At 45.3% G+C, this 27222-nt stretch overlaps 4 protein-coding genes across 4 annotated transcripts in view; 1 reads left to right on the forward strand and 3 right to left on the reverse strand.

Moving 5' to 3' along the window:
• The window catches only part of LOC309564059 (uncharacterized protein), a gene marked incomplete at its 5' end in the record, with an annotated part of 69762 nt that extends 50991 nt beyond the window's left edge, over window positions 1-18771 (reverse strand). The window contains 2 exons of the mRNA XM_082268685.1: window positions 16336-16470; window positions 18757-18771. Of these exons, the coding sequence (XP_082124811.1) occupies window positions 16336-16470; window positions 18757-18771 (150 nt within the window). The remainder of the gene's footprint in view (window positions 1-16335; window positions 16471-18756) is intronic.
• Window positions 1-27222, reverse strand: part of LOC309564464 (uncharacterized protein) — a gene marked incomplete at both ends in the record, with an annotated part of 826241 nt that overhangs the window by 543687 nt on the left and 255332 nt on the right.
• Window positions 1-27222, forward strand: part of LOC309564057 (uncharacterized protein) — a gene marked incomplete at its 5' end in the record, with an annotated part of 455352 nt that overhangs the window by 123491 nt on the left and 304639 nt on the right. The gene's annotated exons all lie outside the window — the stretch shown is intronic.
• LOC309564063 (uncharacterized protein) lies at window positions 8637-12742 on the reverse strand (the record flags this gene model as incomplete). The annotated part of the gene is made up of 2 exons (XM_082268689.1): window positions 8637-9560; window positions 12584-12742. 2 exons carry the CDS (start codon window positions 12740-12742, stop codon window positions 8637-8639), a joined length of 1083 nt encoding a protein of 360 aa, XP_082124815.1.

Consider the following 27222-nt stretch of genomic DNA (forward strand, 5'->3'; position numbering starts at 1 on the left):
TGGCAGCACAAATGACATAACCCAAAAATTGAACCTGTTCATGGAACTCGCACTTTTCCAACTTGCAATAGAGGTTGCTTTCTCTCAACCTCTGTAGCACACGGGAGAGATATCTGTGTGGAGTTTCTCTAGGGATTTACAATATATGAGAATATCACCCAGGTAAACCACCACACATTATGGCAGCATATCTCAGGGGACATTGTTAACAAAGTCCTGAAAAACTGCAGGAGCGTTGCAGAGACCAAAGGGGCATTACGAGGTATTCGTAGTGTCCGGTCCTAGTATTAAATTTCTATTTGTGGCCCTCATTAATCCTCACAAGATTGTATGCCCCTCGCAAATCGAGCTTAGTGAAGACCGTTGTTCCCTTGAGGCAGTCAAATAATTCCGTTATCAATGGGATCTGATAAGTATTTTTAACAGTAATGTGAATGAGACCCCTATAATCGATACAGAGACTCAGTTCACCACTCTTTTTTTTTTTCCCACAAAGAAAAATTCGGCACTGGAAGGAGAAGAGGATTTGAGGATCTACCCCTGGGATAGTTAAATTGCAGCATACTTCTCCATTGCCTTCTCCTCTGAGACAGACAGAGGGTAAACCCGGCCACGAAGAGGAATGGCACCGGGGTTGAAGGTCAACTGTGCACTCAAAAGGCCAATGTGCCAAAATACCGGCCTGACCTTTGTCAAAGACATCACAGAATTCATGGTACTCTTCTGGCAATAAAGAGACTGAAGACGTGTACATGATCTTAAAGAGGTTGTAAACCCATGAACGTTTTTTTTTTTTCTGTAACCTGAAAGAGAAACGCATAATGAGCTAGTATGCATCGCATACTAGCTCATTATGAAATACTTACCTAAGAACGAGCCCCCGCCGTGCCGCTCACTCACCTGTATGATGGGCGACATGTCCAGTCGCCCGTCTTCCGGGATCGCGGCATCCGGCTATCTGATTGGCCGGAGCCGCGGTGACGTCACTCCCGCGCACGGGACCCGCCGGTCACGGCACGGGGCTCTGAAGAAACGGCACCAGCAGCTGTTCCTTCAGAGCGCATGCGCCAGTGACGTCACTGGCTGCATGCAAGGTAAATATCTCCTAAACGGTGCATGTTTAGGAGATATTTACACTACCTATAGGTAAGCCTTAATATAGGCTTACCTATAGGTAAAAGTGTCAGAGGAGGGTTTACTTCCTCTTTAATCACTTTCTAAAAAGATGTATTAGTGCATTGTGGGGACCATGACAAAACCTCAGCATTACGGCAATTAAAAGAGGGATTGGGCCTCTGTAACCAAGGATAACCAATGACAACTGGGGAATGAGGTAAGGAAATCACTAGGAATTTGAATTATCTCATGGAGAAGAGCCCCTACACCCATGGTCAATGGAGTGGTTTCATGGGTCACATGGGCAGGTTGTAGAGGTCTCCCATCAAAAACCTCAATGGTAAGTGGGGAGGCAGGAGGCTGCAGTGGTATTGAGTGCTTCAACAGAAAGTGCAGTTAAAATCACACCTTTAAGAAAATAGCAAAAATAACACAGTTCAAGAACGTAGTCTAAACCTGAAGCCGGGTTTGGATGCCAGAACAGGTAATCAGAGGAGCAAGGATCAGGAAACCATAAGTCAGTTTAGTCAGGCGAAACAAATCAGGAACAGGTATCGGAAGAGAAGTCAGCCACGGCAAGTCATACACAGGAACACACTGGAGAGCATAGACCACGCAAGGGCAAGGAGGAAATGAGCTAAGCTACTTAAATAGCAAAATGGGGCAGGCTGTAGGCTGGACTAATGAGGCAGGTAATGGTAACCAGGTGAGTCACTGTGGTAACGAGTGTCTGGCAATTAACCGACAGCTAAGCAACTTCTGAGCTCTGAAAGAAAAGAGCTGCAGGAGCCCAGCCCTGACACACACTGACTGAATACATTGTTTCTATGTGTTTATCAGATGATGGGGGATCTAGGTGGAGCCTCCGTACTGCTCTCTCCTTTACAATAAAGTCTCCTCTTACCCGGTGATGTGAGGGGCGGCTGATTCTCCATCATGACGTCCTTGTAGAGATCCTTGTGTCCTTCTAAATACTCCCACTCCTCCATGGAGAAATAGACAGTGACATCCTGACACCTTATAGGAACCTGACACACACAATGATACAGTCACCATCCAGACACATCCACTTTTTAATCAGAGTATAGCATCAAATCAAGTAAACTCCTGGAATACTGATCTGGTCAGTTAAGTAGCAGTGGGGGTTGTTAATCAGATTCAGCTGCTTTGGTTTTAATTGAAATTATCAGGTGCACTAGATGGGCAACAATGAGACGACCCCCACAACAGGAATGGTTTTACAGGTGGAGGTCAATAACATTTTTTCCCTACTCATCTTTTCTGACTGTTTTTTTACTAGTTTTGCATTTGGCTGGGGTCAGTGTCACTATTGGTAGCATGAGGCCATACCTGGACCCTTTAGAGGTTGCACAGGAATGTTCTGACCCTAAAGGGATTAATCAAATTTTCCGCACTATATATGTGCGTATCATCATCTGCTAGAGATAAAAGACATCACAGTGACTATGGAGGAAGAGGACGGACATGACGGGGGGGGGGGGATAAGATCTTATTACCTCCTATGCTGCCACTTCCAGCAACGTCTCCTCGCTTCTGCCTACCTCATGGAACTTCCTGTCTTTGTCAAACATCACTTCCTGTCTTCCATAGAGACTTCCTGTCTGGAAAGAAGTGAGATCACCACCTTGTGGAGCTCAGAGGAACTGCAGCCCCGAGAAACGTCTTGTAGTAAGAACACGGCCTTGTGCTGTGTGTGTATGTACTGTATATCCTTATATATGGGATCATCTCCACTCCCACCAAGGGGGAGAGAAATATATTACTGCCTAGTCCAGCCTTTCTCAGCCAGGGTTCCTCCAAAGGTTTCTAGGGATTCCTTAAGCAATGAACAATTTCTGTCTCTCAGTAACAACTGACATCAATAATCTGTAAGGGGAGCAGTCTTCCCACTGATGATGATATAAGGGGGTCCTTCTTGGTCACCAATGTAAGGGACCACTGCACTGACCACTGGAAATTACTCCTGGTTCTGGTGAAACTAAAAAGTTATTCAGCTGAGATGAAAGTATTCCTAGCACTGATAAATGACAGCTTGATACTCAGTCTAGTTGTTAAAGAGTACGGATGAGGTGATAGTTAAATTCAAACTTTGGCGGTGTTGTCTACACTTTGTACCCTGGTCTGTATATGATATACTCCTGACCACTGCAGTCTGTACCCTGGGCTGTATATGATATACTCCTGACCACTGCACTCTGTACCCTGGGCTGTATATGATATACTCCTGACCACTGCACTCTGTACCCTGGACTGTATATGATATACTTCTGACCACTGCACTCTGTACCCTGGGCTGTATGTTATATACTCCTGACCACTGCACTCTGTACACTGGGCTGTATATCATATACTTCTGACCACTGCACTCTGTACCCTGGGCTGTATATACTATACTTCTGAACACTACAGTCTGTACCATGGGCTGTATATGATATACTCCTGACCACTGCACTCTGTACCCTGGGCTGTATATGGTATACTCCTGAACACTACACTCTGTACCCTGGGCTGTATATGATAAACTCCTGACTACTGCACTCTGTACCCTGGGCTGTATATGATATACTCCTGACCACTGCACTCTGTACCCTGGGCTGTATATGATATACTCCTGACCACTGCACTCTGTACCCTGGGCTGTATATGATATACTCCTGACCACTACACTCTGTACCCTGGGCTGTTTAGGACATACTCCTGACCCCTGCATCCTTTATGCTATATTGTAGGACATTTGCTGGTTGCTCAGTAGTCAGGATGTTATAGAAGATCTTCCTGAAGGTCGGCAGTGTGTAGAAAAGCATATCTGATGGAAGATGAAAGAGAATGAGTTCAGCCATTTTAGTTATCTTAGTTTTATAGAAGTCAGTTATGTGTTAAAATAATTTGCTAATACTGCTGTAATAATGTTTGAGACTTTTGCCCCCGCTAGAACTCTTGATAGATAAGGGTCCCGTAATGTTGTGTAACCAGTCTGGGTCAAACTGACCAAAGTATTAACATACGCAGATAATGACCTTGTGGGGAAGTCTAGGAGACGCCTGTGAGATGATTTGTAATTTCCATGTTTTCTAATCGGAGTATTTTGCTATATAAACTGTGAGCAAATAAACATTTATCAGGTCATTCTGAACGAACCATTATGCAGTCAGTGTCGTGGGTTTAATCAGTTTGACCTCCAGGCCTGCAGAGATCAGAGGTCAACCGGGTCGAGTCCGCAAGTCTACCGCTTGGAGTGGACAAACGCCAACAGTTCTGGAGGCCCCAGCGAGATGGTCAACGCCCATGTTCGGTAAGTGTTGAAAGTTTATTTTGCCTTACCGTGCCCTCTGGGTCAATGACCATATCTAGAGTAACACCTGTTGGCTGTCTGGACTTGATAAGTGTTCTAGGAACGCTAAGAGGCCCTGGGAGGGTCCCAGGTCCTTTCTTTGAGAGTGACCTGATAGGTTTTAGAAACCTATAGAAATAGATAGGATCTATGAAATATTATAAACAGTACTGTGAAATTGACTGACCGGTTGAAACAACCCCTAAGACTCAGATCTTTTTCTTTCATTTGCTTATTCTTTCTGTGGCATAGAAGTATAAGATAAATGTTTAATGTGGGTATTGTTTGTCTATAATGGTAGGAAAACCTTCTTGATAGCCACTATACCTGGGAGGTATTGGTCAAGACTTGGAAAGGGTTTTTTTGTCCCAGAAAGGGACACTCCGAGTCCATAAGTATAAGGTTTAATTTATATACATTAGTGGCCTTTCAGGAGGGTTTTGAAACCATAAAGGGGTACTAGGTAACAAGTGATTTTCTGAATGTGTAAATCCTAGAGACATGTTTTATTAAAGTGGAGTTCCACCCTAAAATACAACTTTTCGCCATCTTCTTCCTCTCTGTCACCTGTAAAACAATTGGATAATCGAACATTTTTTTTTCTTTACTTACCTTGTCATAGAAGAAAATATATTCACCTTACTTCCTGTTCCTCCCTCTTCGGCCGTGGCCCGCGCCGTAACTTCCTGCTTGCATTGATTCCTGGGAGCTGAGCGTCATCGCTCCCAGGCATCAATGCGCCTGCAGCGGCCCCGCTCGTCAGTTCCGGTGCAGGCACGTCATTCACTGCTAAAAAGCTTCTGGGCATGCCCAGAAGCTGTGCAGGAATGACGTGCCTGCACCGGACATGACGAGCGGGGCCGGTGCAGGGCATTCTGGGACAAAGAGGACGCGCTGGCTTCAGCTGCCCACACCTGAGATGGCAGCGCTGGACAAGACATTTTCAAGGTAAGTATTTCTTCTTACAGGTAAGTGCAACCTGGGACAGTTCAGAGGCTATCCATTGTGGAATGCACTAGCCCTGACTGTCCCGGGGGGATTTAAAAAAAAAAACTTTCCGAGGGTGGAACTCCGCTTTAAGTGCCGGGTCACACTTGTGCGATATATGTGTGTTTCAACAAAACGTTCGGGATTCGGCCGAATTTCGAACAGTCAATGTTCGGGTCGAACCGAACCGTTCGATCATCCCTACTCTTTATCTTTCCAGCTCATGTAAATGCAAATATTAACGTTCTCTGCAGTCATGAGGTCAAGACGCCGCCTCGAATAACAAAAAAAAAAAAAAATCAAATAATTTTTTTTTGTTATTCGAGGCGGCGTCTTGACCCAACTAAACTCGGGTTTTTAGTCTAGTGAGCAGGAAGCATTTGTTAGCGGTGTTTGAAGTTATTGTAGCCCGGTAGGAGAGGTGAGTGCCGCCATGTTGGTGTGTGGAGGGGTCCTAGAGTGACCTCCAGCTCAAGAAGTGTTGTGGAGCCGGTGACTGCAGAGAACGTTAATTTTCATTTACACGAGCTGGAAAGATAAAGAGGAGCAGTAAAGAATCGCAAGTGGGAAAGATTTAGGAAGCACCCATAAGAAAGAGAAAGTGGCATAGGAGAAAGTACTGGATACCACTCAGGAGACAAGGGACCATCCCAGAGAGAGACGAAGAAAGCGGAGAGGAATAGAAACCAGAGGCACCACTGGTTAAGTGATACAGGCGTATTACTTACCTGAGTGAGGTGAGCATTTAGAGCACCTAGAAGTGTATGCACTGAAGACACACAAGACACGGGGAAGGTGGAGGAAAATAGAAAGCACTACGGATCACTTTATATTCTAATTTACTGATTGGACTTTTGTATGTTTGATTGGACTATTTTATATAATTTTTTGGGACACCTAATTTTAGCCTCTAACCCTGGAAGAAGCATCTTGATTTATAGATTCGTAGAAGCACGTTGTATACTAGGATCTTATATTGATGCACCTGCACTTTTTATATTAAGCACCTTATATATTTATCTGCTTTAAGGCACCTCATTTAATAATAAGGATTGATGACGTTTTATGATATGCACAGTGACATTGGAAATTAAGTTTACGTACATCACCTGTACTTGAAGCACACGAGCACTTTATATTTTTATTCACAATTTGGAATAGGATATTTATATCATTTTCTTTTTTAATTATATACAGATTTATTTATACGGGTTTTAGTACACCTTAAAAGCGCATTACAACCCCCTATATATGTGTAGTAGTGTGAGGAGTAATTACATTCTCTATTCTATATCTATTCATACAGAAAGGAGGAAGGATAATCACCTTATGAGGATAGCAGGTTGGTATACACCGGATGGAGTTTATACTCCCATAATATGTGGGTGTCTCTCTCTATAGGGGTCACCTAGGTATATGATCAAAGCCCATCTTGTTTATGACTCATAGTTAGTGTACTCTTATCTTTAATAATGTAGGTTTCAACCTACCTGTAGGTTTGGATATACTTACCGCCCCTTACCTATAGAAGAGATGTCAAATGGAGGAGGAGCCTGCAGTAGTTATTTTTTAATAAAGGGTTTTTCAAAAATTGTGCTTTTATTATTTTTTTACACTTTTCTGGTGAATAGGTACAGGTAATATGTTCCCGATGCTCATTCACACGAAGGGTGGGGGGGGGGGTGGTATCTGAGGGCCCCCTTGGTTAAAGGGGCTTTCAGATTATGACAAGTCCCCTGCCTGCAGACCCCCACAAGCACAGGCTACGGTTGTAGTGAAGAGGCCCTTGTCTACATCAACATGGGGACAAGGTGCTTTGGGGTGGGGGGGGGGCAGAGCTTCCCCAAAGCACCCACCCCCCCATGTTGAGGACATGTGGCCTGGTATTGTTAAGGAGGGGGGCCCTCACTCATCCCTCCCACTTTCCTGACCTGCCAGGCTGCATGCCGGGATAAAGGTCCTGGTATGGATTTTAGGGGAGAACCCACGCTGGTTTTTGTTTTTTACATCTTGGCCCTGAAGGGTCTGGTATGGACTGGGGAGGGTGAGGGGGACCACGTTTCTTTTTCTATTTCCGGCATTCTTTCCTTTCCTTTCATCTGTCAGTGGGGAAGCCAGCTGACAGTTGATGAGTCATGGTTGGTAAGGATGCGGGCGGCCGGCTTCCCGGCTTGCTGCTTAACAACCAGCTATTTCTTCACACAGAATTTGCATCGGGCGATCGTTTTTCTTGACTGTTCCGAATTCGAATCGTTCTGAAAAGTTGGAATTCATTAGAAAACGAATAAACGAAACAAATTTTAACAGATTTCAACGAAATTCATTACAATTTCTTTTAGAGATTTGGATACATCCGAATCTAGGAATAACCAAAAATTTGTCAGAATTTGTATTCGCACCGAAACGAATTTCATGTGTCTAACACTTAATGGCCACCCGCTAACAGCTGGGCTCCCAGCCAATGCAAATGGCCGCCAATGGCAGGGCCCACTCTCCAGGCATGGATCCTCTACATATGTGTGCCATAACACCACCCCGCTGATAGCTGGGGACTCAGTGACCACTCGGGACATCCTGGAAGACTTCTGGATACCAAAGGAAGCTCCTGACATCCCGCACAGCTGCCCAGCACCAGACCCGCCCACCAATACTTCCAATAGGTAGGAAAACTTCATACAAAAATGGTCCTATAACTGAGGACAAAAAAGGAACTCAGCCAATTGGCTTATACTGAATATTTATGGGTGTAGGGTCTTACGGGGGAGGAACGAGGGCGGGGCTACCCAAACGTATGCTGCCATGGACATCTGTCAGGAAAGCACATTATGGCCACTAGATGGAACTGACCATTATAGGAAATCCCAATTCACCATGACTGGGGGAATGCGGGTCACATTTCATCAACACATTTATAACAACCAGACCTGTAATTGTTTTGTGTGGGAAGATTTCACAAATGTACTCAGCCAATGAAAGGTAAGGACTCCATTTTTATTTTTCTCCTGCTATCAATGGCCAACACGGGACAACACTTCATCCATGTCTTTGGTGATCTCTGATCTCCTTATGAAGTGTTTCTTACATGATGAAGATCAGCCATGGAGTATATCTGAGGTGTATATCAGGGTGTGCTTCTTCCCCACATGTCCACCAACATTCACATAGAAGACATTTCCCACACTCAAGGCACTAATACACCTCCAGGGTTGTGTGGGACCAACTGATGTACAGGAAGACAGGACTTCAGTGAGGAACATTTCCCGCACTCAGGACAGGAATACGGCTTCTCCTCCGTGTGAGATCTTTGATGTCTGTAAAGATGGGACTTGTGTGCAAAACATTTCCCACACTCAGGACAGGAATACGGCTTCTCACCCGTGTGAGATCTCTGATGTCTGGAAAGATCGGACTTCCGTGCAAAACATTTCCCACACTCAGGACAGGAATACGGCTTCTCACCCGTGTGAGATCTCTGATGTTTGGAAAGATTGGACTTCTGTGAAAAACATTTCCCGCACTCAGGACAGGAATACGGCTTCTCACCTGCGTGAAATTTCTGATGTGTGGAAAGAGTGGACTTGCATGAAAAACATTTCCCACACTCAGGACAGGAATACGGCTTCTCACCAGTGTGCAATCTCTGATGTGTGGAAAGAGTGGACTTGCATGGAAAACATTTCCCACACTCAGGACAGGAATACGGTTTCTCACCGGTGTGCGATCTCTGATGTTTTGAAAGATCAGACTTCTGTGTAAAACATTTCCCGCACTCAGGACAGGAATACGGCTTCTCCCCCGTGTGAGATCTCTGATGTCTGTAAAGATGAGACTTCCTTGTAAAACATTTCCCGCACTCAGGACAGGAATACGGCTTCTCACCAGTGTGCGATCTCTGATGCATGGAAAGAGCAGACTTGAATGAAAAACATTTTCCGCACTCAGAACAGGAATACAGATTCTCACAAGTGTGCAATCTCTGATGTGCGAAAAGATGAGACTTCTGTAAAAAACATTTCCCGCACTCAGGACAGGAATACGGCTTCTCACTGGTGTGAGATCGTTTATGCACATTAAGATTGCCTTTCAAACAAAAACTCTTCCCGCACTTAGAATAGGAGAACCTCTTATCTGTTGTAAGCACGGCACCGTCCCTCACAGTCTGAGGTTCCTCAGGATAAGAGGAATACGATGGTCTGGCACCGTCCCTCACAGTCTGAGGTTCTTCAGGATAATAGGAATACGATGGTCCATCTACACTGTGTGGTGCCGGATGGACATTTGAGGTAGCCGGGTTTTCTCCTGGACTATACTGTGTGATGTCCTCATCTTCTACTTTACAGTCTGGAGACAAAGTGAGACAATCCTCTGAGGATTTCCTCATCTCCCGTCCATCTACTAAAATAGAAATACAAAGATTATTACTAGACATCAGCAGATTGGTTCCCCTAAACCAGGACTCCGCCCACATCAGGCAGCTTTGTCTCTGAGGATCTTACAATTCCCCCCTCAAGGTAACTAGTAAATGGGTCCTCTGATCTCCTACCAGTTAATTTCTTTATTCATGGAGCTTAGTCAGAGAGTGAGGAAACAACGAGAACTGTCTTTTATAGGAGTGACAGTGATGAGGAGATTATAGGACGAGTGTCCCCTCCCCCTCTATCACTCATTGCCATCTTCCCAACACAAGAAGTCCCGCACTTCCTTATTTAGTCCATGATTTAGTCATGAATAACAGCGGGACTGAGCCCCACCAGAGGTCAGAGAGTGAGGATGGGGGGAGAACAACCAAGATGAAGACTGGACTGATCCTGAAGACCATATATATATCTCTGGGGAAGTCCAATCAGGATGCAACGCATCAGATGGGAGTGGTTTGAGGACATCATCATGTTAGGCGGAGTGCCCTCAAGTTACACTGAGACTGATGCTTGGGGAATCTGCAGTGATTGTGTGTATTCAATGCTGGATTGCTTTTTTAACCTTGTGAGTGCTTTTCTTATCCATGTAATAAATATAACAGTGAGCACTATGGAGTCTCTTTATCTCTAGTAGCAGGAGCTGGCTACCTAAAGAGGAGGCTCCGCCTACATGTACCTGAAGGTGTGTGATTTCATGCTGGGTGTGTCCTCTTGGTATGGAGCAATGGGGTCCATCTGAAGAGGTGAGAGTACACCTGGAATTGCAGAGTGGCGCACTGTCAGCTTATTCTCCGTGACACCAGAAGGATGGATTTGTGGCTCATTCATGTTTACTGTGGATTGGAAAACTGTTTGCGACTGTTCACCAGTGTGCGTGTCTTTTCATGTCTTTTCTTCAAGTTTTTGTGTGCTTGTGTGTAACAGTGTGTGCATTGTATAGATAGAATATACACGGCTCAATAAAATGAAAGGAACTCAGTGACTTGGGTGTGAGACTATACAGACATATCCCTCCACCCGGCACAGCCAGCAAATAACAGAGCAAGTAACCCCGGGAGAATTGTTCTGTCAGAGATCTTGCTAGACCCGGGCATGGGGCAGAAGACCCAAGGTACATACCCCGGGGGTCTAGGCTGAGCAACGTCTATGGTGAACATCAACATTTTACTGCCAGCTGAACCCCAGAATCTCCATAAATCCAGTCTAGAGACATAAATTGTGTCTGCAGCACAGAGAAGGAAGATTATCCGAGAGAAATACAGGAATACAGGACGGGGAACACAGCTCAGGAAAGTGACCAGGCTGATATCACCCAGTCCCCCCCCCCCCCTTCTCTGGACCAATCAGTGAGCAGTATGGGTGGAGGAATGTATTTAGTGTTAATGACCCACCTGTGCTGATCTCTTTAGGAGTGTCCTCCTCTATAAATGTCCCCGTTATTCCATCCTCCTCCATAGACTGCTGATCATCCCTCACATACGTCTCTTCTTCTTCTGCTTTAACCTCAAATTCTATATCGATTGGATCTCCACTCTAAACCAAGAAAATGAGAGAGAATATCACCTGGAAGATATAAGCTTACATAAAAAACACACACATCCCCTCCACAAGTCCATGTTCTAGATACTCCATCCCACCAACCTTGTAATAGTGAGGGATGGTGTGACCTTCCTGTGTGGAATCCCGGGAATACAGAGGACGGGGACATCTCTCTGGTGGGTTTGTGTAGCTGGATGACTCCACCATGGTGTCCTGGTAAAGATCTTTGTGTACTTCCTCTTTGACCCCATCCTCATCATCCTCCTCTTTTATCTCTTCTTTAACCTCAACTTTAGAATCTCTCAGGTTTCCACTCTGAATATATAATAAAAATGACATCAATGGTAACAATGCAGATAATGTACAGATCCTAATGATACTATCAGTGATTGTTCCTCATCTACCTGATGATGGTGAGGGATGGTGTGATCTTCCTGTGTGGAATCCCGGGAATACAGAGGATGGGGACATCTCTCTGGTGGGTTCCCATGACTGGATCCATCTGTAGAAAACACACACACACTGTCAAGGACCATAATCTAGGCGAAGACAGAAAGTACAGTTAAAAAAAAAAAAAAATCCAACCATTAATGAAAGAGAAAAAAAAATAACACAGTTCAGGAATGTTGTCAAAAACAGAAGCCGGGATTTGGATGCCAGAGCAGGTAATCAGAGGAGCCGGGGTCAAGAAACCAGAAGTCAGCATAGTCGGAAGCAAAAATCAGGAATAGGAAGAGAAGTCAGCCAGGGCAAGTAACACACAGGAACACACTGGAGATCATAGACCAAGCAAGGGCAATGAGGAAATGAGCTCTTTTTGCTTCAAAAGCAAAAAAAGGGGCTGGCTGTAGGCTGGACTAATGAGGCAGGAAATGGTAACCAGGTGAGTCATTGTGGTAACAAGGGGCTGGTAGTTACCCGACAGCTAAGCAGCTTCTAAACACAGAAAGAAAAGAGCAGCCCGCTAATTATAAGGAGCCCAGCCCTGACAGTACCCTCTTCCCCAACAATCTCTCCCCCCCGTGGGGGAGCACCAGACCTGAGGGGAAAACCTATATGGAAAGTCTGGAGCAGGGCAGGAGCATTTACGTCCGAGGATGATACCCAAGAGCGTTCCCCTGGACCGTAACCCCTTTGTGAACTGGATATCCTATGTGTCCACTAAACCTACGGGAGTCAATGATAGATTGTATCTCATATTCCACATGGTTGTCAACCTTAATCGGGCGAAGGCATGGTACTGAGGTGGTATAGCAATAACACGTAAGGAAACATGGAATACATTGTAAATACGAACGTTGGAAGGAAGATCTAATGCGTAGGCCACCATGTTAAACTTATAGATTATGCGGAAAAGCCCAATATACCGAGGTGCCAGTTTTAGTGAGGGAACACAGAATCAGAGGTAAGTGGAAGACAGCCAGACCCTCTCCCCCACTTGGTAGGAGGGTGAAGGTAGGCATCGGCGGCCAGCATAGTTTATACCTCTCTCTGGAATGTTGCAAGGATTCTTGGACCTGCACCCGAGTGGAACGGAGTTCCTGAAGATGTTGCTCTAACGCAGAAATGCCTTGCGGAACAGATGTATCAGGCAACATGGATGGCTGGAAATTATAGTTCACCATAAACTGAGATAATCAGGAGGCAGAATTGATTGTTCTATTGTGAGAAAACTCCACCCAAGGTAACAGGTCCCACCAGTGTTATGGTGATCAGAAATATAGCAACGTAAGAACTGCTCCCAGGCTTGGTCAGCTCATTCTGCGGCCCCATTGGACTGTGGGTGATATGCAGAGAAGGAAAGCGGAGCTCCCTACTGTGCACAAAAGGCTCCCCAAAACTGGGACACCAACTGGCTACCCCTGTCCGAGATGATAACTTTAGGTAACCCATGTAACTGAAAGAACTCTCCAGTGAAAATGGATGCCAGTTCCTTGGACACAGGCAACTTCTTTAGTGGAATGCAATGTGACATTTTGAAAAACGGTCAACCACCATAAGAATAACTGTGTTGCTATGGGAGTTGCGTAAATCCATAATAAAATCAATAGACAAGTGGATCCAAGGCCTCTCTGCACTGCGTATGGGTTGAAGGAGGTCCACTGGAAGGTGTTGTGGTGTTTTATTCTGAGCACACACAGGACAAGCGGCTACAAAGCTGGTTTCATGAGCACGGAGACTAGGCCACCAGCATTGTTGAGACATAGGCCATATGTCTTAACAATATGTCCATACGCCATTGATTTTTTCCTGGGTGCCCAGCTGTCTTAGGTGAATGGTAGGTCTGCAGGAAAATGGTGCGTAGATTCTCAGGGACAAAGCAGCGGTCATGAGGTTTTCCAGGAGGAGAATGCATCTGAGAGGGCATCATTCTCCCACCCAAAGGTGAAGTGAGGCTAGAAAAAAATAGCCAAAATGCAGTCCGAAGGTATCACAGGAGTGGGAACAGACTCCATTTTGGAAGAGGAGGAAAACTGCGGCAATAAGGCATCTGCTCTTATATTCTTTGTATCAGGTAAGAATGAGACTATGTAATTGAAGCTTGACAGAAAAAGGTCCCACTGAGCCCTTCCAGGAGATAAACGTCTAGCCTCAGACAAGAATGAAAGATTCTTATGGTCAGTCAAAATGAGGACCAGCACAGTAGTACCCTTGATGAGATGCCTCCCTTCTTTAAGAGTTAAAATTATGGCTAATAATTCTCTGTCCCCAGTTTCAGAATTTCATTCTGCTAGAGACAATTTTTTAGAAAAGTAGCCACAAGGATGGATAGAACTCTCAGGGGTAGGAGGTTGAGACAGGACAGCGCCTACTCCAGTCTCAGATGCATCAACTTCAAGAATGACGGGTAACATGGGATCAGGATGTTCCAGCACTGGAACTGCAGCAAAAGTGGCCTTGAGGGATTCAAAGGCTTTAATGGATTCCAGGGACCAATTCTGTGGGTTGCCCAATTCTGTGGGTTGCCCTCTTTTCTGGTCATACAGTATCAATGAAGGGGTTTGACCAGAAAAGAGAAATTACTCATAAATTTCTGATAATAATTGGCAAAGCCAAGAAAATGTTGTAGAGGACGTAGACCTATGGGCCAAAGCCACTTTAAGACTGCAGATGGCTTCTCTGGGTCCATCGAAAACCTGGAAGCACAAATTACATAACCCAAAAATTTAACCTGTTCATGGAACTCGCACTTTTTCATCTTGCAATAGAGGTTGCTTTCTCTCAACCTCTGTAGCACACGGGAGAGACATCTGTGTGATGGTTCTCTAGGGATTTAGAATATATGAGAATATCATCCGGGTAAACCACCACACATTATGGCAGCATATCTCAGAGGACATTGTTAATAATGTCCTGGAAAACTGCAGGAGCGTTGCAGAGACCAAAAGGGCATTACGAGGTATTCATAGTGTACGGTCCTAGTATTAAATTTCCAATCGTGGCCCTCATTAATCCTCACAAGATTGTATGCCCCTCGCAAATCGAGCTTAGTGAAGACCTTTGTTCCCTTGAGGCAGTCAAATAATTACGTTATCAATGGGATCGGATAAGTATTTTTAACAGTAATGCGAATGAGACCCCTATAATCGATACAGAGACTCCGTTCACTACTCTTTTCTTTCCCCACAAAGAAAAAGTCGGCACTGGAAGGAGAAGAGGATTTGCGGGTGAACCCCTGGGATAGTTAAATCGCAGCATACTTCTCCATTGCCTTCTCCTCTGAGACAGACAAAGGGTAAACCCGCCCGGCCACGAGGAGGAATGGCACCGGGGTTGAAGGTCAACTGTGCACTCAAAAGGCCGATATGCCAAAATACCGGCCTGACCTTTGTCAAAGACATCACAGAATTCATGGTACTCTTCTGGCAATAAAGAGACTGAAGACGTGCACATGATCTTAATCACTTTCTAAAAAGATGTATTAGTGCATTGTGGGGACCATGACAAAACCTCAGCATTACGGCAATTAAAAGAGGGATTGGGCCTCTGTAACCAAGGATAACCAATGACAACTGGGTAATGAGGTAAGGAAATGACTAGGAATTTGAATTATTTCATGGTGAAGAGCCCTTACACCCATGGTCAATGGAGTGGTTTCATGGGTCACATGGGCAGGCTGTAGAGGTCTCCCTTCAAAAGCCTCAATGGTAAGTGGGGAGGCACGAGGCTGCAGTGGTATTGAGTGCTTCAACAGAAAGTGCAGTTAAAATTACACCTTTAAGTAAATTGCAAAAAATAACAGTTCAGGAACGTAGTGAAAAACAGAAACCTGGGTTTGGATGCCAGAACAGGTAATCAGAGGAGCAAGGATGAGGAAACCATAAGTCAGCGTAGTTAGGCGAAACAAATCAGGAACAGGTATCGGAAGAGAAGTCAGCCACGGCAAGTCATACACTGGAGAGCATAGACCACGCAAGGGCAAGGAGGAAATGAGCTAAGTTTCTTAAATAGCAAAATGGGGTTGGCTGTAGGCTGGACTAATGAGGCAGGTAATGGTAACCAGGTGAGTCACTGTGGTAACGAGCGGTTGGTAATTAACGACAGCTAAGCAACTTCTGAGCTCTGAAAGAAAAGAGCTGCTCGTTAAGTAGCAGGAGTCCAGCCCTGACACACAGTGACTGAATACATTGTTTCTATGTGTTTATCAGATGATGGGGGATCTAGGTGGAGCCTCCGTACTGCTCTCTCCTTTACAATAAAGTCTCCTCTTACCCGGTGATGTGAGGGGCGGCTGATTCTCCATCATGACGTGCTTGTAGAGATCCTTGTGTCCTTCTAAATACTCCCACTCCTCCATGGAGAAATAGACAGTGACACCCTGACACCTTACAGGAACCTGACACACACAATGATACAGTCACCATCCAGACACATCCCTTGTCTGTTACTGGATAATGTCCCAGAATTCCCAGCACCGCTCACCTCTCCTGTCAGTAGCTCCATCATCTTCTTGGTGACTTCTAGAATCTTCTGCATGTTGTGTCTCTCAGGTTTTAGGGAGTCACATGGAGGCACTGTGATGGTCATAGGATCACCTGACTTCAGAAGAGGAAATCTCTGTATTGGAGAACCAATAGGAATATCATGTTAGAATCCCAAAATCCTCCTCACCTCTCCGGTCAGGTCTGTGTTTTATCAACAGAGGTAAGAGTGATGTCATGTGACCTCCCAGAATCCTCCTCACCTCTCCGGTCAGCAGGTAGATGATCTCCAGGGTGAGGTTTAGTATCTTCTCAGTCATGTGACTCCGGTCCTCCTTCATCCTCATTCGTTCTGTCACTCGATCTATACAGGTTTCTGTCTAGACAGGTAAGGATAAAAATATATATGTAAGAGGAGGAATGTTCTGACCCTGAAAGTGTTGTTCTAGGTTTCCACACTATATATGTGTGTATCATCATCTGCTGTAGATAAAATACATCACAGTGACTATGGAGGAAGAGGACGGACATGACAGGGGGGGGGGGGGTTACTGGGTGTGAATAGAAAATAAGATCTTATTACCTCCTCTGCTGCCTCTTCCAGCAATGTCTACGCTCTACTTCCTCCTTACTCACCTCTCACCTGGAACTTCCTATTTATATCTGACATCACTTCCTGTCTTCCATAGAGACTTCCTGTCTGGAAAGAAGTAAGGTCACCACCTTGTGGAGCTCAGAGGAACTGCAGCCCCGAGAATCATCTCGTAGTGTGAACATGACCTTGTGCTGTGTGTGTAATGTACTGTATATCCTTATAGATGGGGTCATCTCCACTCCCACCAAGGGGGAGAGAAATATATTACTGCCTAATACCATCACACGCTCATCCCCCCCTTTCCTGGCCAGGCAGGCTGCATGCTCAGATTAACAGTTTGGTGTTTATTTCCTGGTTGATCTCACACATCCTCCAATGACAACTCATATGGCTAAGCTCATGAAGGCCATAACAAGCAAAGAGAATAGGTGCAGGAACTCCCAATTTCTCTGCCCCTACCCACCTCTGAGCATCATTCCTTGGTTCCACTCCCTACCTACCTCTGAGCGTCATTCCTTGGTTCCACCCCCTACCCACCTCCAAGCACCATTCTTTGGTTCCACCCCATACCCACCTCCGAGCACCATTCCTTGGTTCCACCCTCTACCCACCTCCCAGTACCATTCCTTTGTTCCACCCTCTATCCACCTCCGAGCACCTGGATATGCCTCCTACTGAGGCCATTGAAATTGACCGGTTTCATAGGGTCCGAGGCCCCCACAGTTTTGACTCTGATCAACCAAGGGATGTATTAGCTCGTGTTCATTTTTACTTTCTTAAAGAAGAAATTATGTGGAGGGTCTGGTCTAAGGGACCACTGGACTTCGATGGAGCCACGGTACGCCTTTTTCCAGACCTCTCCCATCTGACACTGAGGATGAGGGCCTTGTTGAAACCCTTACTGGAGATTATACCCAATGTAGGGGCCACCTATCACTGGGGTCAGCCGTTTCATCTTATTATACTCAGAGGTGTTCACTCTTTTGCTCTCCGCTGGCCGGAGCAACTATCGGATCTTTTCTCCTTCTTGGATACCCCTGCAGTGTCTATTCCTGACTGGTTGCCCAATTCCTGGAGTCAAGACACCCCAGGTCAGGCCTTTCCGAGGTCCCAACATCATCGAAGACGGCGGTCCAGATCTGTGATGCAACGGGGTTCAACAGATACCTCTGCCTCTCACGAACCCTACCACAGCCCCTGGAGGCTCCCTGAATTCCCTTTTTGGGTTTGGTTTATGACATTTTTCTGCTGCCCTTGCTTCCCCCCCCCCCCCACCTTTTTGTTTTTTTTTTAGGTGTTTCACTCACAGTATTTTGTCACGTATTTATGTTTGGGGCATTTCTGTGTAATGGTTCACAGTACTTATCACTTTTTAAGCACTTAGTCACTTTGATCGTGTTTTAAAGGAGGATTTTCATGGATTGAAATTTTTATTTTATTTTTTGTGCATCACATAGTTGTTCACAATGTCACTTATACACCTTTAAAAACATTTTTTTAGCATATGTTATTTAAACAATATTAATTATTTACTTTTATTCACATGAGGTTAATAATGTCACTCTCCCCTTTTCTTGGTTGTGTGGATTTATTTTTTTTGTCCCCATGGATCTCTTGAAGGGTTGCTGTGGGGCAGGGGGTTGGGGGTGGGCGGTAGTGGCTAATGTAGTTATTGTCTTTAGTATGTTTCTTTACTTTTGCTGGCATTTGTTGCTATTTCATATATTCGCCTACTAGTTCATGGCGGCTTAGTACCTTGAGGTTCCAGTCTGTGGGATGTTAGTTTTGTGGCTGGAGACCGCAGGACACGCCTCCTGTCACTCTCACAGTGTCAAACTCCATTTCCCCATACTAGGTAGCGTCTGGTTGCGCTATGTTCATTTTGACCAAATTTAGATATTATCCCGACATATTGTCTTTGTTTGTCGGTGGTCTTCTCTTTCACATTCTCTTTTTCTTCCTGAGTCCTTTTATCTCTTACTTTCCCAGCTCCTGGGTCCTGGCCTGGTAGTCTTTTGCCACTCTTCTGTTCCCTACCATCTTCCTCCCCTTTTCTTTTTCTTCTTGCTGTGCCTCCCCCCTCCTTTTTCTCTCTTGCTCCTTCTCCTCTTCTTTTTCCCCCGCCCATTATTTTTTTTGTCCCCTTTATGCTTTCTTCCTCTTTCTCTTCCATTTCCTTCCCTTTCCTCTGGCCGGGGCGGGGTTGCTTCGGCTGTCATGCCTCCCCGCGAGCACCAGGGACCCGTAGGTTATAAATTGACCTCACTGAATGTGAGGGGGCTGTTCACTCTGGAGAAACGCGCCCGGTTGCTATCCGATTTACGCCGCAGCCGCTCTCACTTTGCATTTCTACAGGAGACCTATTTTCGCCTAGACTCTATTCCCAGGCTCTATAATCGGGATTTCCCCTGGGTGTATCATGCCCCTTCTCCAATTTCAAAATCAAAAGGGGTGAGTATAGTCATTTCTAAATGTATACCCTGGTCTATCATAGCTGCGCAGGCTGACCCTTTTGGCAGATATCTTTTGGTGAAGGGGAAGGTGGGCCAATTGACCATCACTTTGTTAAATGTGTACTTGCCTAATACTGACCACTTGTCTTTTTTGTAGCGTTTGACTCCAGCTGTGCTGGGCTTTCGTGAGGGCTTCCTTGTCATGGGCGGGGACTTTAACTTTGCCCCTGAACCACTCCTGGATACTTCCCGTGGGTCCTCTCACCTGGCACATGCAGGCTGAAAAAGGAATTTTCCCTCTTCGACCTTGTGGATGGACCCAGGTGATAGACCCAGGTGAGCGAGACTACACCTATTATTCTGCGATGCATAATGTTTACACAAGGATCGACTTCTTCCTGGTCCCCCAAAAGGATCTCCCCTTGGTCACCTCCGCCCAAATTGGATCCTTCTCATTTTCAGATCATGCTCCCATGCACATCCGGATCAACTGGGACTCTAGACCCGGTAGGCCGCTCACTTGGCGTCTTAATGAGTCATTCCTGCAGCTCCCTGATATACGGAATGAACTGGACGAGGTTCTATCTAACTATTTTACCAAAAATTTAGACATATCTCTTTCACCCCCGATTGTTTGGGGGGCTCACAAATGTGTGATATGGGGGGCTCTATTTAGAGCCAGATCGCGACGGAAGAGGGAGAGGGAGGGGTGATTGAGGCCTCGTTGTTGCCTGCCATACTCCAGGCCCTGGACCATCATGGTCGCCTCTCTAACAACAAAATCAACCTTGCAAAGTCTGCGGCGCTCAACATCTCAGTCCCAGATGCGGCCGTAGGTAGTACGTTACAGATTTCCTTTCCTCTACAGTGGGTGTCTAGCTCCCTTATATATCTAGGGGTGCATGTTACAGCGGATTCCCTCGACCTCTTCCGGTTCAATTTCCCGCCATTGCTAGGGGTAATTAAGGCAGACCTTCGTGCTTGGCAGTCATTGACACTCTCCTGGTTTGGTCGATGTAATGCGCTCAAAATGAATGTCCTGCCTCTTTTACTTTATGTAATCCAGGCTCTTCCGATCGGAATTCCTCTCTCTTTCTTCAAGCAGGTCAGGAAAGCATTTGGATCTTTTGTGTGGGCCTCTAGGTCTCCCAGAATCAAGCTTTTGACACTCTCTCTTCCTAAGATCAAGGGAGGGATGGGGTTGCCGGATCCCCTATGGTATTATAGGGCGTCCCATCTGGTGTGGATCCTCGATTGGTACTGCCACGTGGAGGCCAAGCAGTGAATCTCGAACGTGAGGTGATGGGTTAGGTGCTGCCTCTAGGACCATGGTCCCCCTCTGCCATTATTGACCCATTTGCCGGTCACCCGGTTATTGGTACTACTCTTCGGGAGGCCAGAATGGTAGGGCCATACCCAAGGATGGCCCCCTGCCCTTCCCCTTATTGTCTATCTTGGACAACCCCAAGTTCCCCCCGGGCCGTACGAGTGCCCGTGTGCGGAGTTCAGCCCGATCTGGTAGCATGCGACTCAGGGATGTCTGATCCGGAGGCGACGTCCCATCTCCCATTGAGATCTCTCGCTGGTCTCTGGATACCCTCGACCCCCTCAGTGTGAATCAGATTCACCACTTCCTCCTTTCTCTCCACCGGCTGGGGTTCGCCCCTCGGCCGTTGATGCCATTCGAAACCGTGTGCAAGAGACTTCTAGACACTCCCTGTCTTTTATGTACACTCTTCTCTCTGACATGATGGAGGGTCTTCATTTGCCCTTCTTCCGTCAATGGGAGCGTGACTTGGGTATCTCGTTTTCCCCTACACAGGCTGGTAAGATATTGAGACTGATTCACAAGGCCTCCATGGCGAATAAATACCAGGAAGTGGGATATAAGATCCTGACAAGATGGTACAGAGTTCCATCTGTGCATCATAAGATGGATGCCAGGACCCCGGATTGTTGCTGGAGATGTGGCGCCGAGGGGGGAACGATGATACACATCTTTTGGGCTTGTCCCCTAATTAGTGGCTTTTGGGACGAAGTCGCGTCGGTCGTCAGGCAGCTGACTTTGGTCGAGGTGAGAGATGACCCTGCGCTTTGTTTATTGCATTTGACGAGGTGCTCGGTGCGGAAGTATAAAAAATCTTTGACTATTTAGCTTCTCAATGCTGCAAAAGCTTGTATTCCCGCTATGTGGTGGCAGACTCAACCTCCCATGCGTTCCCTGTGGTTTTCTAAAATTAATAAAATCCAACAAATGGAGCATCTGACGGCCACCCTTAAAAATACTGAAGAAACCACTAGGACTCTGTGGAGACCATGGGTAAATTTTTCTGGCACTGACGCCTATCTGGAAGAACCCGGCTGATCATATTGTACCCGTATTCTTTGAGGTTCTACCCCGGCAGCCTCGCCCTGGCCCTTCTTCCCTTTTTCCTCTACTTTTCCCCTTTTTTCACCCGCTCTGCTTTTAGCTTTACTGCTTTTTCATTTTACTTTTGTCCTCCATGTGGGAGGGTATCTTTCCACCTGCATACTGTACACCTGTTGTTTATTATCGTGGTGTGTTAAAGTGCGTCTCTTCGGGGGGCAGAACCAGGCATGATCAGGCTCTCACCTAATTACGTTTTATGATGCAAGTTTCAGGCAAGGGATGCTCGAGTGTTCCCATTTTGGTTTATATTTGCTCCCTTGAACACAAAATCTTTATCATTGTATGGCCATGCACCTGTTAATTGTTTGATGAACCTGTAATGCTTGTTTGTTATTCTATGAAAAACGAATAAAACTTCTAATTAAAAAAAAAACATAAAAGTTACCACCAGAAGACCCTAAACCCCCCAAAGGACCCACCTAATCATCATTAATGAGTATACCACTGAAGGACACAGCATCCCCCAATGGCAACTCCATGTACAAAGTATACGGCTAAGCTCATGAAGCCACGTCAACCAAATAGGTGACTCATTATGCTGGAAAACCTCTTCCTCTTCACAAGTGCCTAATCTGACATCCTGCAGTGCAGGTAGAAGTGTTCTGGTTGGGGTTTGAACTTAACAACCTAGTGCTGCAAGGTGATGACCACTAAGACATTCTGCTGCTCTGTCCTTCTGTTCAATTTGCACCACTCTTCTAGCATGAGCTTCTAGATTAAACATCATAGGGGAAAAAGGCAACGCACTCCTTTGGAAGTGCTAAAAATACTTGCATTGCCGTTACCTCTGCAGGAAGGGAGGTACAAAAACCTGCTTATAGACCATCCTCATCTTCCTTTTAGGAATTGTTTGAAGAGGATTAAATTGGTCAGTTGACTGGTCCTGCAACGGCAAAGCTTGACATGGTCAGAGTTGAGACAGGGAGAGTTGTAACAAACTCCTTTAGAGTGTCTTGACTACCTGTGACAACCTGTTGGTAGGGGTCATCTTCCTCCCTGGATGTCTGAACAAAGCAGGAAATTTATACCGGGTTTTGTCTGTCAAGCACCAAAGGCCCAGTCTACGTTGTGCATAATACACGCATATCTGGTGTCAGGAAGGGCATTCCCATAGACAGAATGGCTCTTCTAGACAGCTTGCTGTGCATAGGCTACGCCCATTGCACAAGTTCGTGCGCCTGTTGCTTGTATGGTCATCAAGGGGGCTATTTAAACTGAGCCTGTGCTGTGCTTCAGTGCTGTCTTGTCTACAGTGTTTCTGTGTATACCTGCTACCTGTAAACCCGCATCTGATTACTGTTATCGACCCGGCTTGCCTTGACTTCTCCTGAACTCTGCCTGCATTGACCCCAGCTTGTCTTTGACCAGGCTTCTGCCTGTACATCTGCACCTGATGCGTCTGCCAGTGTATGACCCGGTTTGCCTGACCCTGTTCCTGCCTACCACCCTTCTGCTAGTCTCTGCCTACTTTCCACTGGTGTCCATCCGGCATTCCTGCTCCGCTGCAACCCGCTGACGGACTTGGCCTTCTCCTGTCTCCTGCTCGGTGGTGTCCATCCAGCATTCCTGCTCTGCTGCAACCTACTGACAGATTCAGCCTGCTCCTATCTCCTGTTCAGTGGTGTCCATACAGCACTCTTGCTCCGCTGCCGTCCACCGACAGTCTTCCCCTGCTTGATCCTGACAGTTCGTCCAGCTAAGCTACTATCAAGACCAATAGGCACTCGTGCCACTCTGCACTCCTGTACTACCTGTCTGCTCTATCAGGGGCCCCGAGTCAGAGGTGTAAGAGAGGCTTTCTTCATCGTATCAGGCTCTTCTACTAGGTACGTGACATCTGGAGAGGCTTAATAGAAAGTGTTCATTAGTCAGCTTCCCATACACCAGCTTTATGAGGCCTGCAGAAGGGCTGACAATCCAGGAACAGTATCAGTAAGGAAGACGCTGCCCCCCTCCAGCTATAACCTGCATAGAGCAGCCACAGCATAGAGGGATTAGGCTGCAGCGGCACAAAGACCCGTCACAGTAAGAAATAAATCCATGATAAACAGAGATGGTGCAAAGGAGAACTCCATATTGTTAGGAAAAAAAATATTATAACATATATAATTGCTAGTATAAAAATGGGATAAGGGGTAAGTGGGACCTCAGGCTCCCCAAATATAGAGGTTCTCACTGGGGTTGGGGAATGGGAATTGGGAAAAAATTTTGGATTTTTGGGTACCAATACCTTAACAGTTTACATGAAAGAAAATATTTTTATTGAAAAATGACTTTATTGAATATATAAAAAATTCACAGATACTTGATACATTACAACAATTGTGACGAAAAATATGGCGGAGTCGGCTGTTTATTCCCCACACAGAGAGGACGCATATGAGGGGACCTTTGAGGTATCTATATGGATTTGGCTCAACTATTACTTCTCTCTCTTTCAATAACGATATTTAGACTCCAATTGGGCATGTTTTTTCTTGTCTTTCAGGACTTTGTCCTTTACACATAAAGGAATCTGTTCCTCGGAAACTCAGTCTTTCCCTACTTTGGGGTTCATTTTGCCTTTTCATCATTTTTTGCCAGAGGCACTAATAACAGCAGCAAATGAACGTATGTGGACTCAAGGGACCCAGACAGACGGATTCTGTTGTCCCTAGGTCAAGCAGCTGCGCCTATGCAGCAGCCATAGGTCCCTCAATTTGGTACCATCCAGCCCTCTCTGTGTGGTCTATTCATTTATTTACGGTTGAGTTTTCACCTGGTATGTTCTATTATACATATTTTTTATTACACCTCCCTCTTTTCTTTTTCCCTTTCTTCTATCGGTTATTCCCTCTTCTTCCTTGTTCCCCTTCCTTTCCCCCCCCCCCTTTTTTCCCCAAAACTCCCCCCTGCCCCTCTTTCTTCCTTTTTCTCCCCAGTGCCCTCATTACTTTCTTTTCTTATTCCCGCTATCCCTTTTTTTCCTTTCCCTCTGATGGGGCCCTTTCCCCTTTTTCTATATACATTTCGACAAATTATTCTATATAATTACATTTTCTAACTTATATACCAGTATATATCGTAACCAAGGTGTCCCATACTCGCCGGTGAGAGTGTTGATGGTTCTGCTCCCCCTTCTGGGCCTCCATGCTTTACTGTGACCATAGGTAAGGTTTATGTCTCTCCCCATACACATTGTAAAGATTTCCCACTCTATGGGGATATATGCTTTGACTTATTTTTGTTTCATCTTTTAGACCCTTGTATAAAAATGTATGCATTATATTCTCCTGAAGAAGCAGCTCAGTCCGCAAAACATGTAGAGAAACTGCAGAGATACCACAATCATTCTCCACATCCCTAATCTTTAGTCGACACTGGCTGTCAATTGTATGTCATTTTCATCACAATTGTTGTAATGTATCAAGTATCTGTGAATTTTTTATATATTCAATAAAGTCATTTTTTTTTAAATAAAAATATTTTCTTTCATGTAAACTGTTAAGGTATTGGTACCCAAAAATCCAGAATTTTTCCCAATTCCCATTCCCCCAACCCCAGTGAGAACCTCTATATTTGGGGAGCCTGAGGTCCCACTTACCCTTTATCCCATTTTTATACTCATATTCCTCTGGAAGTTGGTACCATTTTTTGTATTTTATATCAGGCACTAACTACTATATATAATTGCTACTCTAGCTATGTAGTCATTTTTAAAAAAAAAAACGCAACTCAAACTACGGCTGCTTAAGCCTCCTAAGCTGTCAAAAAAGACAGTGTAACAGATGTTTGATTGCTGGGTGAGAAAAACCTGTAAGGGGTTAATTACAGCTAAAGGAATACTGACACTGCAGCTTCTCACATCAGAGCACCGTCCCAGCAGGTGAATAATCAAACAGACCCTGCCATACAGATGTTGTGCCCTCCTAGGTAGGTGCTAGAATGAGTGGATATAGTTTTTGGTTTCTCTGCCTAACAGGGACACAGCTCATGCTGTCTTGATGATTCATACTGATCCAATAGCCATGGAGTATATTGGACTGTGGGTGGAAACCTGGCAGATAAGATCATGGATGTCTGTACAGCCCTGGCCAATTAGAAGGGGATGTGCCCCAAGGCATGCTGGGTACCTGTATTTATATCTGAAGAGCACATGGGCTCGTAGTCCAGTCCAGTCTACCTCTAGGGAGAAAGGTCTAGGTGGGGAGGGGGCTGCTGCCTCTCATTTGCAGAGGTTGCCATGCGGACTCGGGTGGGTGACCTGAGGGCCTAAAACATTGAAGTTGTAACTCATGGTCCTTACGAGGGCTGACTGAGGGAGGATGTCCGCAGATCTTATCTGGTACTACTGAGGAAGGCTGCTGTGTGTGCTCCTGTAAGCTTGTGAGTTTAGACCCCCCCCCCCCCACAGGGGATCCTTGGGACTTGTGCTGTTAGATGCTCCTCTGGGTAAGTCAGTTACTGGGTGCAAGCTAAAGGAGACACTGGCTAGCGTATTAAAGAGGCAAGGTTCACTGAGTTCCTTCAGCTACAAAGGGACGTGTTCATCCCATAAAGGTGCTTTATGGTCCTGCAGATGATCTGCGATACAGTTCTTTTTTTTTTTTTTTTAATCAGTGATTTTTATTAAAGTTTTGGTACAAATAAAAAAAAAAAAAAAATTGTAAAAATGGTAAAAAGAAAATAGAAACATAAACTATACAAGTGCAGAGGAGTAAACAGCAGTACAAAGTTCTACAATATGCATTGAAGAATGGCAATACCAATCACCTGAAGGAATGACAGACGAGTAAGGGGCAGGTGTGAACCGTACTACAGGTTCGTGTCTGGACATTGGAGCCATCTATCCCAGATTTTGTCAAATTTGTGGGGGCAGCCTCTATGCTTGTATAGGAGCCTGTGGAAGGGATGGACATTATTGACCTCTTTGAGCCAATTCCCAAAAGTAGGGGGGTTACTCCTCCTCCAATTTCTGTATCTTTAAAACTTATATCGTTTAAATGTCTGATAGAATAAACTGAACTATTGTCCATTGTTAAATATAGATAGACAAACGTCTGGACATCACCCCCCTTAACATCTGGTATAGCGTCAGGCTGACTGAGTCTTATCTAAAAGAACTTCAGTTTTCCACTTATTTATGACTACATAGGTAAACAGAATTTTCTGTTGAAACCATAAGATCCTCTGTAAGAGACATCTTGTTTAAAAGAACATTTGAACTTTCATTCACCTTCAAACAAGATGGAAGCTGTGCTGTTCAAAATCTCTATATAGAACTGATATACATGGCTTATTAAATAATTCAATTTTTTTTCTTTTATTTAATCACCCCAATAATTCTGACAAACCAGATCTCAATAAAATGAGGAAACTGGACCCAAACTGAGCTCAGCTCGTACACAGGAGATCAATGTCTCCTACGAA

This window comes from Pelophylax lessonae (assembly GCF_965119305.1).
Source record: "Pelophylax lessonae genome assembly, chromosome: 9".
Lineage (NCBI taxonomy): Eukaryota > Metazoa > Chordata > Amphibia > Anura > Ranidae > Pelophylax > Pelophylax lessonae.